At 40.0% G+C, this 16,158-nt stretch overlaps 1 protein-coding gene across 2 annotated transcripts; it reads right to left on the bottom strand.

Annotated features, from left to right (window-relative positions):
* Window positions 1–727: 727 nt before the first annotated feature.
* LOC108088628 (GATA zinc finger domain-containing protein 10) lies at window positions 728–15,627 on the bottom strand. Of its 2 annotated transcripts, none has more exons than XM_017186544.2 (7): window positions 15,244–15,627; window positions 4,202–4,835; window positions 3,693–4,014; window positions 3,138–3,270; window positions 2,864–3,005; window positions 2,439–2,756; window positions 728–2,275 (listed from the first exon to the last, which is right to left on the bottom strand). In XM_017186544.2, the coding sequence occupies exons 2-7, from the start codon at window positions 4,814–4,816 to the stop codon at window positions 1,355–1,357; spliced, it is 2,451 nt and encodes an 816-aa protein (XP_017042033.1). In that variant the 5' UTR covers window positions 4,817–4,835; window positions 15,244–15,627; the 3' UTR covers window positions 728–1,354. The 2 variants fall into 2 exon arrangements, with proteins under 2 accessions (XP_017042033.1, XP_017042032.1); XM_017186543.2 differs by having other exon boundaries at window positions 2,843–3,005.
* Between the last annotated feature and the right edge of the window lie 531 nt (window positions 15,628–16,158).

Raw genomic sequence — 16,158 nt, forward strand, 5'->3', positions numbered from 1 at the left:
AAAAAAGCTGAAATATTTACTATCAAAAACTTTTTCACAATTACAAAACGAACAAAATGAAGAAAACCAGAAAATATTTCATTTTTGTAAAACATTTTTGTTAAAAATGAACATATTTTACTTTGCTTATATTTACATATATGAACTGCTTAGATCTTTCTTTAGCCACTGGAAAAAACAAACTGAAATCAAGAGGTTTTTTTCATGGAAGTTTTCTTGGTAGACAAGTAAAATAACTAAGTTGTTCAAACGAAAACCATATAATTTATAAGCAACTGAAAAAGCAGAAATTGTGAAAACATGAATATTTGTTTCGTTTATGTCTTTCTCCCTTTAGTTTTGTACAATAAAACCAATTTTAATTTATTAACCATTTTACTCTACAGACAACCAAAAGACTAACATTAAGCCTATGATTTCAAAGTATGATTCGTTTAAAAAGATATGTTTACTTTTCGTTTTTGTATCAAGCAGATCGACCTACTTTAGTGTTACAAAGTTAGTTATCCTGACAAGCTGCTGATCCCAGGATCACGATTTTGCATTAAGCATACGATGTAATCTACGAGTAAAGCAATCATAAAATTAATTTTTTTTTATTTTTTTAACTACCAATTATACGTTACACTTAGCGCCCAGTTCAGTCATTTACCATTTATTATCGATGCTGCACATAAACTTAAGTGCTGGATTAACAGTTTCCATCAATAAAAACACACTTTTGTTATTACATTATTATTATTTTTTATTGCATATACATAATGGAACGACATGCATAATCAATATATATTATTATATTCAACATGCGAAATCACAAATGTTTTTTTTTCTCGTTTGTAATTACATTTAATAAATTAAAAGTATACATATATATATTTGTAAAATATTAAAAACAAAAAATTAAAAATATTCAAGAGAGTTTTGTGTATATCAACTCTAGTAATATCGAAAATCGTGTATTATATATCGCCGATGGGGAGAATAAGTTCCTTTGTTCACTGGTCGAGAAGGAAAAAGTTTGTGGTACCATAAGTTTAACTTGAAGGATAATTGGTACTAGTAAATATAAAAAATAGTGCGTGACCAGTAGGTGAGTTTTAACACTAAAGTGAAACATTTTAAAAAGATTTTTCGAAAGGCATGCAAGGACTAGTGAACTTTGCTAATCAGAAAATAACCAAAATTATAATGTTTTGAGTTAAAAACCTCTCTAAATAATTTTTTTAAATATCAGCAAAATCTCATCTTTGCTTTAAACATTGTTTTAGTTGTGAGTGATCTTAGTTTTTTTAGTTTAAAGCCCCAACGGCGATAGCACCATTGCCTGCATGTCCATTTTCCCATTCAACATCTTTCAGTTGCCGTTGGTGGCCTCCAGTTGGCCAGTGGCTGCTCCCGCGGCCATCGCTGATCCCTGGCTGGAGTCCAGGCAGCGCAGCTTCTGGTACATGTGGATATAGTGGGCCTGCAGCTGCTTCTGGTAGCCGAGGACCTTGTCCTTCTCCGCGCACCACTGACGCTTCTCCAGCTCGAGATTCAGACGAAAATCGTCGAGTTTCTGCCGCAGCTTGGCTATATCCTCCGCATACGTGGTGGACTCCTCGATCAAAGTGTCCAGTGTTTGCTGCGGAGCCTGTCCCTGATCCAATTGCAATCGCTGCACTAGGACATCCGACTTGGGCAGCTCCTGAGGACATGTGGTTGCTACTGATGCTGCTGCTGCCGCCGGAGCTGCTGTTGCTGCTGTCGATGAAGTGGTGGTGTACTTTCGTGTCTTCTGGCAAATCTCGTTCAGGTTGTCCAGCTGCTGCTTCAATCGAGTGTATCGGCCACAGGGCTCTTCGCCATATTCATGGGCAATGGCCAGGTCGGAGAGCTCCTTGCGCAACTTGGCCAACTCGCTGGTCAGAGCTCCGATCACCTGATCCTTAAGCGTAATTATCTTTTGCAGTTGCTGCTGGTCCGGCTGAATTGGATGCTGATGTTGCTGATGATTAAGTTGTTGCTGTTGCTGCTGTTGTTGCTGTTGTTGCTGTTGTTGCTGTTGCTGTTGCTGCTGTTGCTGTTGCTGCTGTTGATATTGCTGCTGTTGATGTTGCAGTTGCTGCTGCTGTTCCTCCTTCGCCTGCTGCTTTGGTTGACTTTGGCTTGTGGTTGTGTCGCAGGTGTTGCTGCTGTTACTGTTGCTGTTGCTGTTGCTGTTTCTGCTGCTCCTGTTGCTGTTGCTACTGTGCTTCAGGCTGACAATCGCATGATCTTTCATGTTGATTTCCAGCTGCAACAAAGTGAAAGGTTTATTGGTGAAAAATACATTCAACTCAAAAAAATTTGTTTTGTCGTGTTGATATCCCCAAAAAAAGTGAAAAAATGACCCAAAAAAGTTGCAAGTTTTAATTTTGTCTAATATTTTTGATATGTAACTCAATTTTGGAACTCACATGCGCCTCCTTGAGCTGCGTCTTGAGTAAAGCTATCTCCCCGTTGCGCTCGCAGACGCGCCACTCGCTGTCCTCCAGCTGGTGACGCAGTGCGTCCACCTGCTGCTGCAATCCCTGGCTCGAGTCCCTGGCCAGATCCAGTTGCTGCTGCAGCCGGTTGACCTGCTCCGACTGGCGGAGCTTGTGCTGCTTCAGCTGGAACTGCTGCAGTCCGAGGAGCTGTTCCATCTTGCGCAGCTTCAGCTGGCACTCCCGCTGCTGCCCCTCGTAGAAAAGGCGCAGTCGCTGCGTCTCGTGCTCCCAGTAGACCTCCTTGTCCTGATCGAATTTTAATACATAAATATAAAATGAGATTAGGGGAGGCATTTAAAACGGACGAGTGGGCGGGCGAATGCCAGCTTAACCTTTTGAACTTGGAAAATTACTTTCTCATTGTGCTCCATGGCCTGTCGCAGGTACGAGAGCTCCGAGTCGCGATCCTTGAGCGCCGCCTCCAGTTCCGAGATCCCAGAATCCGAGGGCGAGGGCGTCAGGTCGCTGCTGCCCACCATTGTGCCACTGCTTTTGCTGCAGAGCAAATATAGAATAAATCACTAATTTCAAGGCATTTTAATTTAAAGAATTTCTAAGCATTTTCTGTATAAGCTTGAACCTTGAAAGTATTTAAATGTTATAGTTATAATAAGTAATGGGCCTAACCTGCTAGCTCCATCAGGTCTGTCGTGACTTCCTGCGCTCAAAAGGTCAAGGGTCAGGGCATCCTCATTGCTGGAACGCTGCAGTAAGCGAGGATTGCGACGCCGAGCGGCCAAATGACGCAGATCTGTAGTGCCTTTGATTAAATATAATAAAATAATAAATATAAAAAAGAATTTATATAAAATAAACAATGATTGAAGTGTTTTTTTTATATACTTTAACCAAAAACCTTTTTTCAATTTATTGTTTTTGAACTAAAGAGTAATGTGTTAATAAATTTATTTGAAATAACATTGATTGAAGTTGTAAGTAAATGAATGCTTTAGCTTTGGTATTAATATTTTATAAACTTTACTTTAACTAAAAACCTTTGTTGAATTTATTGTTTGTAGACTAAATTGTAATTGCTTAAAATACAACAGCAGACTTAAAAAAATAGAAACCGCAACCATATCTCGTCCACTTCTGAGATAATTTATTATTAATTGCTGAGAAATGCCCCAATGTCAAGTGAGTTCTTAATCTAGATTGAGCGGAATGTTAACTGCTACTCACTGCCAAATTTCTGAGCGACTGCGGTTGGCAGTGGGGCAAGCGATGGGGTCGATCCGTAGCCGTACCGCTCGGCCCCGCCCCCCGACTGCCCGCCCTCCGCCGCCAGCTGCAGAGCATTATGCTGCTGCTGTTGTTGCTGTTGCTGTTGCTGTTGTAGTTGCTGCTGCTGCTGGTGCTGGTGTTGCTGCAGCTGCAACTGTTGCTGCTGCTGCTGCAATTGCAATTGCTGCTGATGTTGCTGTTGCTGCTGACAGGCGATGCGATAGTCCGGCTCAAACGGAATTGGCTTAAAGGCGATCGGCCGCAGAAAGTTGCCGCTGGTCTGGAAAGTCAAATTAACCTGTTTACTAATAAATAAACCAAGCAACTAATTCTAAATTCTAAACAATACATTTTCAATTTTTTTTTTTGTCTTAATATGTTCAAATTGTGTTATATGACTCAAAATGAAATGTAATGATTGCAATCGATCATTATTTCATATCGTGTTTGCTTAATGTTTGCCCCACCTGTTCCGCCTCGCCCATTTGTTGTTGTTGTTGGCGACTTCCGCCGGTGATGGGCGTGGTCCGCCTCTGCTGCTGCAACTGCTGCGACTGCTGCTGCTGCTGTGGCAACGTTGCTGGCAGAGATTGCATCGCCTCCTCCTCGGATGCACCTCCTCCTCCGCCTCCGCCTCCTCCGCCGCCGACGCAACTGCGACTCAGCTCGAACATTTGCCGGATGTTCTGGAACTTGCTGCGCATCTGGAGGCCCACGGCCATGCCCACACCGACGCCCTCGTCATCGAGGTTGCTGTGACTGCCGAACTTCTGGCTAAGGCGCCGCTGCTCCTGCCGCGACTTCAGGGTGCCCGTGTGGAAGCCCTGTCCGTGTCCCTGTGCCTGCGCCTGCGCCTGGCCAAATTGCAGCAGCGGCGATCCCAGCGAGGATTGGCCCAAGCTGGGCGTGCTCCTTAGCGCCAGCGGTGCATTGTTCTCCAGCGAAACGCTACGCTTGTGGCCCCGCTTGCCCGCAGTCGGCAGGCTGAGATTGGAGCACCCGCTGCCCCCCAGCACCGGTGGAGTTCCCGGCGGCGGGACGACCGCGTGGGCAGGCAGCGCCATGTGCGTGGCAGCCGACATCCTGATCCCGAGGAGATCACTGGAAAAGAGGATTTATCTGAGTGAGTACAACTTCTAGAAAGTAAGTCATTAAGATATTTATCTGAGATGAAATATATATTATATTATTAGGGAGTTCAAAGTCTACAATAGCCATACAATATTGATTTGATTTCCGATTGATTTATTTTATTATTTATAATAAGTATATTGCTTCAAGTAATCTATTTTAATGTATGTATTTTAAAGGGCAAACGAAATTTCAAAGCAGAGAATTACACTTTTGCATTTAATAATCATTGAAATCTCAGAAAAATGTTCTTTATTATTCGCCATTAAACAATATTTTCTGGCTTGTTTGCCAGAAGCAGTTTCTCAGACTTAATCACACCTACAAATTGTATATTCAAATCAATTACTTTTTAATGAACCCAATAATTAATTTATATTTCACGCTCGAATCGGGGGCTCCACTTGTCTAGGCTACCTTTCATCCACAAAGTCTCTCCTATTTATCTTCCAAATCTCACATTGGCAGTCGTTTCCTTAACCGAATGTCGACCTTGTCTCATTGACAGTTTCGAACATGCAAGCAAATTAATAAGACAAAAGCGAAGGAGGCGGTTGAATACATTTATGGTGCTCAATTTATCAGCTAATGATGCTGACCAAATAGATCCCCGCTTGCAGTATTTCGCTAATGATTCAGAAAATATATTATTTTTTGATTTAAAAGTCCTTAAAACCTTTTGATATTAAAATCCTTTGATATTTCAAGTATTTATGTAGATTTTCTCAGTAACAGAAAAGCCAACCAATCCTTTTTTAAGGAAGCCAGATAATTCTTTACACCAGAACTTATCCCACATTTTTGCTACATTTGTTTCTATTTATTTGTAGCTTTTCCCTGGTTCCTTTTTGAGAATTTCTCGTTCTTTCTCCGGCTTTTTCTCCATCTTTCCCCAGAGCAGCGAGCAACATTCTCTGCGGCTATTTTCTGGCATCGTTCCATTTTCGCACGCTACTCGCTAGCGGTTCGAGTGCTTTTTTGGTGGTCTCCAATGGCCAAGGAGATGGGAATGGTGATGGGGGAAAGGGGGGAGGTGTGGCGATGGGGAGAAACCCCCTTTAAAAAAACCCGCTGCCATTAGTGGCTCTTCGATCGGTTGGCCAAGCCCAAGAGACTTGCATTCATAAAGTCGATTCTAACGGTCTGCGTCGCTGGCTCGCTGGCACTTTCTCATTTCTTGTCGCACGACCCATATTTTTACAACAATTTCCATCTGTCCGGCCAACTCGTTCGGGCCAAGATCGCGAGCCACTTGTAAGGTTCTGCGGCAACTGGTTTTTGGCCTGAAATTCAACACCCCCTGCCCCCCAGATTTCCCCTTCCCCTCTTTGGGCCACCAATCAATATGGTAAAACCCGCAATTGGGGTTAAGGTTAAGGTCAACGAAATGTGTCTCCTTTGGGAAACATCTCTTTATTTATGGCAGGGGTTCATTTTCGCCAACTGAAGTACGACTTCTTGGCAAGACGGACAGTGAGTTACAGCCAGGTTGGTTCACACTTTTTCAGGTGAGGGCCAAAGGTCTGTGCGTTGTACTTTGCTAAATTTCGAAATGGCCAAAACGTTTCGCAAACACACGCAATTTGTTTAAAATGAGTTACAGGCGAAGTTAAGGGTCACAAGCAATTTAGGTTTCTTTTTTTGGAAGTTATGTAAATGACATCTTAAAAAACTAGTATAAATTACAGAAAGCAAGGCAGAATTGTTTATTAAAATATTTTTAAATGCTTCAAAAGCTTTGAAACTTAACTCTTTCCAATGTTTAATTTAACTTTAGTTGATTGATTACCATTCTTGTAAAAGGATTTCCTTTAGCAATTTGCCTCTTTAATATTCATAGGCCAGATTTCATCCATCGAATAACTGCTTTTAATAACTCTTCAAGTCAACTATCACTTGGCAAGGCAAACGAAGTCGAGTCCATACAGAATCGGACCGCAATGGAGCCATTAAACTACTCTCATTCATTACGTGTTTCCTGCTTCCCGGAATCGTGAAGTATTGCCATTGTCAATCGTTGTTTTATCAGTGTGGCAACTGGTTACATTGTTGCTCCAGATATCGCCAGATAATGGCTGTTTGTATACCCCCCTCCAATAACCCCCCTCCCCCTCCCCCGCCTCTCCGCATTATAAACTTCTTGGGTTTCCCATGGCCCACGGTAGGTATACGATGGCATTTCCTTGGCGGCAAGTATCTCTCACTATTTCCACGCCGACTAACTGTTAAACACTTGTATTAAGTCGCAACGGTTAGCTAACTGTCAATCAAGCGATCGCGAACCATTGAAGCTCATCGGCAGCAGGTTGTGTATCCAATATGACCACGTATCCCCAGTGCAATTGTGCTCACAAAAATAGGAGTGCATATTTGATGTTTTAAATTGGATTCTGGTAAGTTGTTCCATAATATTTACTGTTTGTTTAAATATGGTGTAATTTATTACAATGATAAAAGAAGCGTTATAATGCAAAGACAATTTATATATAATTATATTTATATATCATATTATAATATTTTATGTATATTTTTTATTTGTTTTTTTTTTTTTTAGATAACTAATTTGATCTTATAAAATATCCCATTTTGAGTAGCACACTTTCTGAACTATTTTTGTACCCCCTGCTGTATCTGCGTAGCACTGCGGCTCTGTAACTCTGTGTGACCATTGTGTGGCCCGGCTTTGTATCTATTGGCCTGTTAAATGGCCAGCAATTTGCGGCCAAGAGTGGTGGGGGAAGGGGAGGGGAGGTGGCTTTGGGCCCTGCTGCAACCGGGACGGGAAATCTTAGACTCAAACAAAAGCCGCCAATCGGCGACAATTTCCAACGGCAAGACGACGTCGTTAAACTGCCAATGTAATTTATTTACTTCGCCTTGCGAAACACACGTCGAAAACATTCACAAATCACATTAGCAGCCAACTGTTAGATCGCCTGCGAAATGTATCTGCAGAATTGTATTCTGCCAGGGTGCGGAGAAGTACGAAATACAAAAATAACGCAAAATTATGGCCAAAAACCCAAGAGCCGAAAGTCCGAAACCCGTTTTTCGCGGCCAGTTCTTGATGGTCACTTCGATGTTTTAGTTTTTTTTTTCGTGTTTTTTCCGTTTTTTATTGTCTTCGCCTTTTTGAAAGTTTCTATGAATGAAAGTCTTTAAAGGCAGGCCAGATCATAACAACAGATCCGCATCGATATTCTTCGCCACAAAAAAAAAACAAAACCCAAAACAAAAAAAGAATGAGAAAAAATAAAAAGCCGAGTATCTTGACCCTTGCAGAGAATGCCACGCGGCGTATGAGTAATGTGCGTTGCAAGGGGAAGTCGTCATCCCAAATCGCAATTTGCAATTCGCAAATCCGAAACCGAAACCAAAACCACGAACTGGTCAAACTTGGCCGGCTGGCGGGGTTCGAGATTAGCCAATGCTTTTTCCCACGCTCGCCAGTTCGCAGTTTTATGCATACTGAGTGCTAACTACCTTCGGTTCATATATATACTATAGTATAGTGCCTCGCATCGGGGGCACAGTGGTCGCAGTTAAAGCCAGCCCGAGTGCACCGGCGATAAGATAGTGTTTCGAGTGGCTGAAATAGTGTCATTGGCCGGCATCGCAATCGATTTTGTTTACCAACTGGGGGGTTACGATTTTTGGGTCACCTTTTGAAGGGAAGATTTTCCAGGAAAATATGTTGCCACGAAAATAAGGCAAAGCACTTCAGTTATCAAAATAGCATCTAAGAATCTTATTGAAGTTCTGATAAATAATTTCATTGAAGAGGGTTTTAAAATGATTCCACAATATATAATTATAAATTTAGAAAAAATATAAAATAATAATCAGCAAAAAAAAATACGGTTAAGATTTTTGATCATGTTAACTTTGAACACTTATTTATTTTGTGTGAATAGTTGCCATTATGTTTGTATTGATTATTATTTACAAAGTTACAACTGCCAATCGCTATGAAAATGCACTTGCCGTAGAACGTATAAGTCACCTGCAGAGTTTCCGGCATTTTCAGGCCCACTGTGCACCGCGATTTGTGTTTGCGCTTTGTTTTGTTTACTTTTCGCTTGGCATTTTTTGTTCCTGCCATTCTGTTGCCGTTGCCGTTGCTGGCTTTTTGCATTCGCTCGGGTATCTCAAAGTGCGCCGAAGTATCGCTTAGTGAAAATGCCGCCGAGCCGGGGTTATTTATTGTCGATTGTGAATTTTTAATTGAATTCATTTAGACAAGAGCCGAGCGAGATAATTGCAATCGACGCTGGAAACGGAATCGAAGCGAATGGCTTTGCTTTTGCTTTTTGGTTTTTGGTTTTAACAACATTGCGCAGTCGCGCAGCCCAAAGACGAAGATACGAAACCGAAAATAAATAAACAAACCGAAAAAATTGTATAAGCGTGACGAAAGCCAAACTTTTCTTTTCTTCCATCATCATCTTTTTTCCAGGCGGCTATTATTTAGTGGAGTTTTTCATTTAGACGCAATCCAAGTGAGACCGATATGCATTTCAGGTTTTGGCTCATTTCGATTTTTGAGCTTTTCGATTGGGAAATTTTCGGTTTTCTTTCGGCATCGCTCACTTTCGATTATTGCAAAAGGTCAGCGGGCAGCGATGCATTTGGCTGTGACGACGATGACGATTACGATTACAATATAGATGCGACTATAGATGAATTGGTTTGCATATGCGGCTTACACAAATAAAAAATAAAACTGGAATTGGGAAAGGCGAAGGGCGAAAGGGGAGGCCCGCAATCAAAATTGAAATTGAAAATCCTCCACCTAACTCCGTATTTAAAATAAAAGCTTTTGTGTTGTGTGGACACGGGTGTGGCCTAAAAAAACCTATAAACTGTACCCAATGACCTTGAGCCGTGCTTATGAGCAGGAAATTTCGGACAAAAAGCAAACGCAGCTCGGATCACGTAAATACATTGTACAACTCTTCCCGGTTCGTTTGACTTTTTTTTAGTTGGAAAACATGGTTCTAAGCTTTGTTTACCCCTCCAGTTTCCCCCCCTTTCCCCCTTTCCCCCTCCGCCACGCCCCCGCTATTTATGAAGCCTAAACACTCGGTTTACGTGGCCAATCCCCCGCTAAACAATCCCACCAACGAATACACTAAGGGAAACAGTTCTTATCTGAAGATTACCTTTTTAAAAATATATCAACAGGATTTGATTAAGTAGAAAATTTCCTCGAATAAGTAACATCAGTTTAAGTAACTACAAATATGTATTTAGAAAGTATTTATTAATGTACCATAATAAACAGATTGTAAAATAATAATTCTAATAAATATAATACATATTTATAAGAGCATGATATACAAAATATCTTATACAAAAACTATATAATCTATCTAAACGTATGTACAAAAAACCCCACAAATATTTTATCTTTCACACTTAAAGAATCTATAACCCAACCTAAGAAGCCCCTTAAATTTCTCTCTGTGCATTTCCGCTACAAGTGAAAGGTGCAGTCAAGATTCTGAGCTGAGAACTTTTTGGCGAGGCTCTGTGGCCTGGCAGCAGTCATTCCACCCTTTTCGGGTCTCAAGTTCCATTCCCATCCACATCCATATCCACATCCACATCCACATCGAATTCGCTATGAGATTTCGCCCCAAGGGAAGTTGTTGCTGCCAGTTTTTATTTTTTGCTGATGTTGCCGTTGTGTTTTTGTGGTGTTGCTGATGTTGCTGATGTTGCTGCTTTTGCTTATGTGCGCCCAGCAGCAACATGTTGGGGCTACGCTGCTTCTGCCACTGCCACACATCTATTGATATTTGTGAAATTTGTGTGTAGTATGTACTTTGTTTTTTGCCAGATCAACAAAACGAAGCGTGACGGAGCTTCGATGAGCAGCAGAAAACCCTTTTCGGGGTTTCACTTTAACTGAATATTTACATTTTATAAAAGGTGTTTAACTCTTTAGTTTTCTCTAAGTACTTTGTACTATCGATTTCCAATTTCATTTCATAATGTAGTAGGAATTAGAGTACAATTTATTGAAACTGATCTTTAATCTTTTGTAAACTTGAAGAATTATTCTTCTGTTGCACATATATTTCCAACTAGCTTATGCACCCCCTTTTCGCTCAGTGCTGCTCCTCTGCAATGTGTGGACGTGGGAAAGTTCGCCCACGTTTCTTACTTTTTTGTGGACTTAAACTGTGAGATCACGGAGCTAGGATCAGAGTCCGATCCGAACTGGCCAGTTGTGCTTGGCTGCTTGGCTGCCTGGCTGCCTGGTTGGATCAGTGAAAGCTCGCATGCGGCATGTGGCATGTGGCACATCCACTTGGAGCTGGAGCTGGAGCTGCTCTGCATTTGTAATTGTTCAAGTCGCTTTCTGGCCGGATATCGCAGGTTAATTGACCGAAAACAAAAAATAAAACAAAGAAAAACTACGAGCGATATCATAAAAACCCGATTTGCATGTTTCGGTGGCTGGTGCCTGTTGCCTGCTGGCCATTGGCCATTGGCCAAATGTGGTCAAAAGCCAAATATGTTGGGCCAAAATATTTGACTCGAATTTACGAGAATTTTGAAACATTACGCCAACGCCAGGGCAATAATTTAAGGTCAATTGGGCCTACAAAGCTGGCTCTTTTTCTATATATAGAGAGAGCTCCAAATAACCATTCTTCGCTTTACTTTTTGTTATATTCGATGTTCGATTTTGTAGATTTAACTTTTGATTTTTGGCAGCCCGCATTCACGGGCCATTGAAGCACTTGAAAGAGCCCAAGTTTTTGTTTGGGTGTTGTTTTTTTTTTTGTTTGGATGGATGGTTGGTTGGTTGGATGGATGGATGGATGGTCTTGGCTTTGGATTTGGCTTTGGCTTTGGCTGTGGGTGTATTTGTTTTAATTTCCATTTGCTGTGTAGAAAGCAACGAGCAGAGCAGCAGCAGCAGCCGCAGTAACCCGTTTAAGTCTCATGAATAGTTATTCCAACATTAACCGTAACAAAAAATGCTGAACAACAAAATTAAAAATACCTTTTGCCATGCAAGTTATTAATGAGTTACCTCGCTTGGTAATTGTTATTTCTTTTTTTCTTTTTTTTTTTTTTTGTTGCCTTTCCCGCTTTCAAGATAGCTGGCAGAAAAATAAATGTACAACTTTTTGAAGAGGGGAAATGCAAAAAACACGAATGAATAGCAAATGAATGGTGAGAAAATCTGTAAGCGAAGTGAGTAATTAAATGCAATGTGATAAGAAGGTGAACAAACAACTTAATGAATGTGCAATGGGTAAAAGAAATGCGATTTACATAGACGAATTAATTGAAAACCTGATAATGCAAGATGACTTTAAAGTGTAAAAACCAACTAAATTAATTGCTGAACCTTTATATGTTGGATTGTATTGTACAATAGAAGACTAAGTATCTTATGGTTTATCAAAGTATCATTTATTGATCGTAAATTGTAGCTAGTTAATTGTTATAACTTGTCAATGAAGTAAAGGTTACTAAGATTACAACGCCTTATTAAATGTCAACTGCATTAACAATATTCCACGCATTGTGGTTTGAAGTACCTACTTTAAAGTTAACCCAATTAATTTAAAGGGTAATTAAAACAAATTGCTTACTTAAGCTACAAGTGAATCAAGTTCTGATTAATTATAATACGATTGTACTTGTTCTCTTTATAACCATTTCGCGTTAACTGCCAATTAAGAAATCATTAATGTGATCTATTGACTTGCGTTTGCATACAAAGTAGAAACTATTTGTTTGAATGCATAATGATTGCAACACGATTCAATCGCTTAGATCAAAAGATATATCTCTGTTTATGTGCAAGTCGATAAAAAAAAGATTGTACTTGTAATAAAAAGGCAGGGGAATATCATTTTTGAGTTTGGGTGTGTAACATTTCATTGGAAAAGGTTAGGTTTATCAAATAATATCCCCCACACAATAAGTAAACAAGCATAATTATTATTATGCTCATAAATACAAATCGTAAAGGTTGCGAAAATAAAGACAAATAAAAGAGTGTAATCAATTTGTTGTTAAACCAATAGTTTTGACCCCATTCCCAAAATCAAATTAACAAATCAATCATTGTCAATCGGTGGAAGTGTTGAATGTAATATATTTATATTTATGAACACATTTTTAATTAACGTAGTTGTAGCAGTTAGTTTGCAAATTATTGAGCCTGATTCCAATTGATTTCCTCGAAGAAATCGCACTTTTCTTGACGGCTACGATGACCTGGATCTAAGTGGACATTGCAATGTGGCAATATGGCAATATGGCTCTTTGGCTATATTCGCGGCCCAGTCACTCAGCCCGGCCAACTCATCCGGCGGCTCTAAGCCACGTTATCTTCTTTCACTTGAGCTTCACCTACATTGGAAGGCCGAACGAACGGACGGTTGTATCAAAAGTGATCATAAATCTTTATAACCTGTATGTGCTGGATTTTCACCAACTGGCTTTTGGAACTCTCTTCTGGGTTCTTCTGTGAGCAGCACAAAAAAAAAAAACAAAAAAAATAATAAGAAATAACAAGTTAAAAGTGAATTTCTGCTCTTTAGCCTTCAGCCTCCGCCGACAATCAGAGTTGACTCTTATTTTTCCTTTTTCCCCCGCGCTCAACTGTTTCTTTTTTCTTTTATGGGTTTTTGTTTTCCTGCCAGATGACTTTTTTTTGTGGATTTATTTTTTGCGCGCACTTGGCCTTAATTGCGCATGCGCGCGCACTTTCAATTCCTTTCGGACCCGCAACAAAGAAAATGAAATAAAACAAAACAAAATCGTGTGGCAAATTGTGGCCGAGGCAGAAATTAGATTTCAAGCGCGGCGATAATGATGCGGCAGAGCAATAATAATCATTTTTAAGGGGGCTCGAGGAGGGGCCAAATCCAAACGAAAATTGCTCTCGGCCCAAAGCCAAGTGCACGGTGAAAAAACCCGGTTTTAATAGACCAAAAACTACCCATTAAAAGTTAAGTGTTTGTGATTTGAATAGGTTAAGAGTTACTAGACTGTTTTTAAGTTAAAAATGTTCGGGAAAAATAAAGTGAAGAATGGTGAAAACATAAATCTATGCTTTGTGCAAATTGCAAACATATAAACTGTTTTACAGATTGCCAATAAATATATCAATCAAGAGTTAAGAGAATGTTATCCATGCACACTATATACTCGTACATTTCCATAAAATCGATCAATTCCGTCAGAACAAATTAGAGCTTTTCTAGGAAAATCAAGCGATTTGAGGCCAAGTGCAACTGCCCAGCCCAGAAATCAACTCGGCAAACTCGGCCAATCCGGCCAACTTGGCTGTGGATTATAGACCATTATCCCCCCCAGAAGCCCGGTTCGGATAGGTCAAGTATATGGACGACAGCCGCGATTTGAACTGCACTTTATGGGCTTTACGAGCGTTGAGTGCCGAGCGTAGCACAGTGTATAAGGCGCAAATAAAATTTGAAAAAAAAAAAAAGGAAAAAAAAACACCGAGCATTCGAGAAGAGAAAAGAGCTCAAAGACAGACACACTCGCATATTTCTAGAGGCTGACCAGAGCATGTTTTCGTTTTTTATACTTTTTATACTTTTTTCCCCCAGTTTTGTATATATTTTCTGTAGTGATTCTTTTTTTTTGTCGTGTCTTTTCTTCGTTTTGCCAGTGGGGCCAACAGGTTCGTTGGAAGTTGGGAAAAAGTCAAACGGCTCAATAATCGAAGACGGCTCAGAGTTTTTGAGTCCGCGACTCCGAACTCCAGCTCTTCGAGTCCGGATAAATGAGGACAACAACAGCGACAACTTTAATGAGGTTATGCCTAGGTGTGAGTGTGTTGGTGTGTGTGTGTGTGTGCCAGCTGGGATAGGCACACTGCGAGAAACAGAGGATGCTTTATTCTATACGATCACTCGCAGAGTTCCAATTCAATTTCGCTTGAACAGAACCAATTAAAAATGGTTTACAGCGTGTCAGTGTAATAAGTGTATAGGAATATTTATGAAGACACCATAGATTCCCCATTTCCGAATTTATTGATACAAAAGTGAGAAGTAAACTTAAGCGGGTAGTAATTGGCTTGCTTATACTTTTGCTATTGTAAATGAAATATATATTATTAATTATTTAATCAAGTCCTTTAATATTCTTTTATAAATCTAAGGGAAATGCAAATTGTTTTCTCTGCATCAAAGCCAACTTAAGTTTTCGTTGCCTTTCAAATGCAATGCCAAAAAAATCAGCAAAATAAAATAAACCCAAAATCAAGCAACGAAAACAGAAATCAAAAACACAAAAATCAAGAAACAAAAAACAAAAAACAGAAAATGTTAAAACCGAAAGAAAGAACAACAAATGGATAGAAATATTTGCTCACCTCTTCCTCCGATTTACTGCCTTGTAATTGCTGTTGACTCTTTAGATGATGTTTGTGTTTTGTTTTTTTTTTGTTTTTTGGTAACTGTTTGCCCGCTTAATGTGGCTGCATTTTTTCATCCGTTGCCGCACAGCAACGAAGCCGAAACAACAAAAAAAAAACAACAAAATCAATTTGCACAATAAAATTGATTTTACAATGTGTAAAATTCCACAAATTATGCACGAAATGCGTTTGATTTCCACTCAGCCACCACACTCGAAAAAAAATATAAGACAAAAGCCAGGAAAAAACCGTTGCACGCCTGCGCTTTTCAAATGTTCCCAGATCGTATCGCGATTTTCATACGCAGCGTTGTCCCTCCGACTCTCCGACTTTCACGTTCCGCCGCTCGAAGCAAACTGAGCGGACGGCGGACCCCCAGAATGGGAGCCCCTCGACGCCGGCTGCGCTGCGACTGCGCCGCGACTGCGATTGCGGTCCGCCGATGACGCCGCCGATCAGTGATGGAGCCCTAGCTTTTTTTTTTTTAATTTATTATTATGAGAGTAATATGCGAGTTGTGAGGTAAATTACCTAAAATGTTAATCTTAAAATATGTGAACCTTTGTGATTATATAACAAAATTTAATGAAATAAGTTAAAACTTTAGTTAAGCATATTTAACAAACACAAAATTTAATCTTCTTCGATTTTGCATTCTCTAAAACCCAGAAAGTTTTAAATTGAATACATTTAAAACTCAGTATTTTTAACATACATTAAATATTTGTTTGCATTTATACATTTTTATTGTCTGGCATAAATAATTAAATTTCTTTTGTTTGTAATATAGAAACATTAAAAACCTAGTTTAAGCTCAGCCCACAAACCTAAGCCAAATCACCACTGATGTCGGCCAAATCCGATTGGCAA

The sequence above is a fragment of the Drosophila ficusphila genome, unplaced genomic scaffold (genome assembly GCF_018152265.1).
Source record: "Drosophila ficusphila isolate 14025-0441.05 unplaced genomic scaffold, ASM1815226v1 contig_198, whole genome shotgun sequence".
Lineage (NCBI taxonomy): Eukaryota > Metazoa > Arthropoda > Insecta > Diptera > Drosophilidae > Drosophila > Drosophila ficusphila.

Bases quoted from the DNA above. Each gene is read 5' to 3' on its own strand.
- LOC108088628 (XM_017186543.2), bottom strand. From the start codon at position 4,816: ATGTCGGCTGCCACGCACATGGCGCTGCCTGCCCACGCGGTCGTCCCG. The intron at 4,015-4,201 runs GTGGGGCAAACA...TTGACTTTCCAG, and splicing joins AAATGGGCGAGGCGGAACAG to ACCAGCGGCAACTTTCTGCG. The intron at 2,757-2,842 runs GTTAAGCTGGCA...AAATTCGATCAG, and splicing joins TAATTTTCCAAGTTCAAAAG to GACAAGGAGGTCTACTGGGA.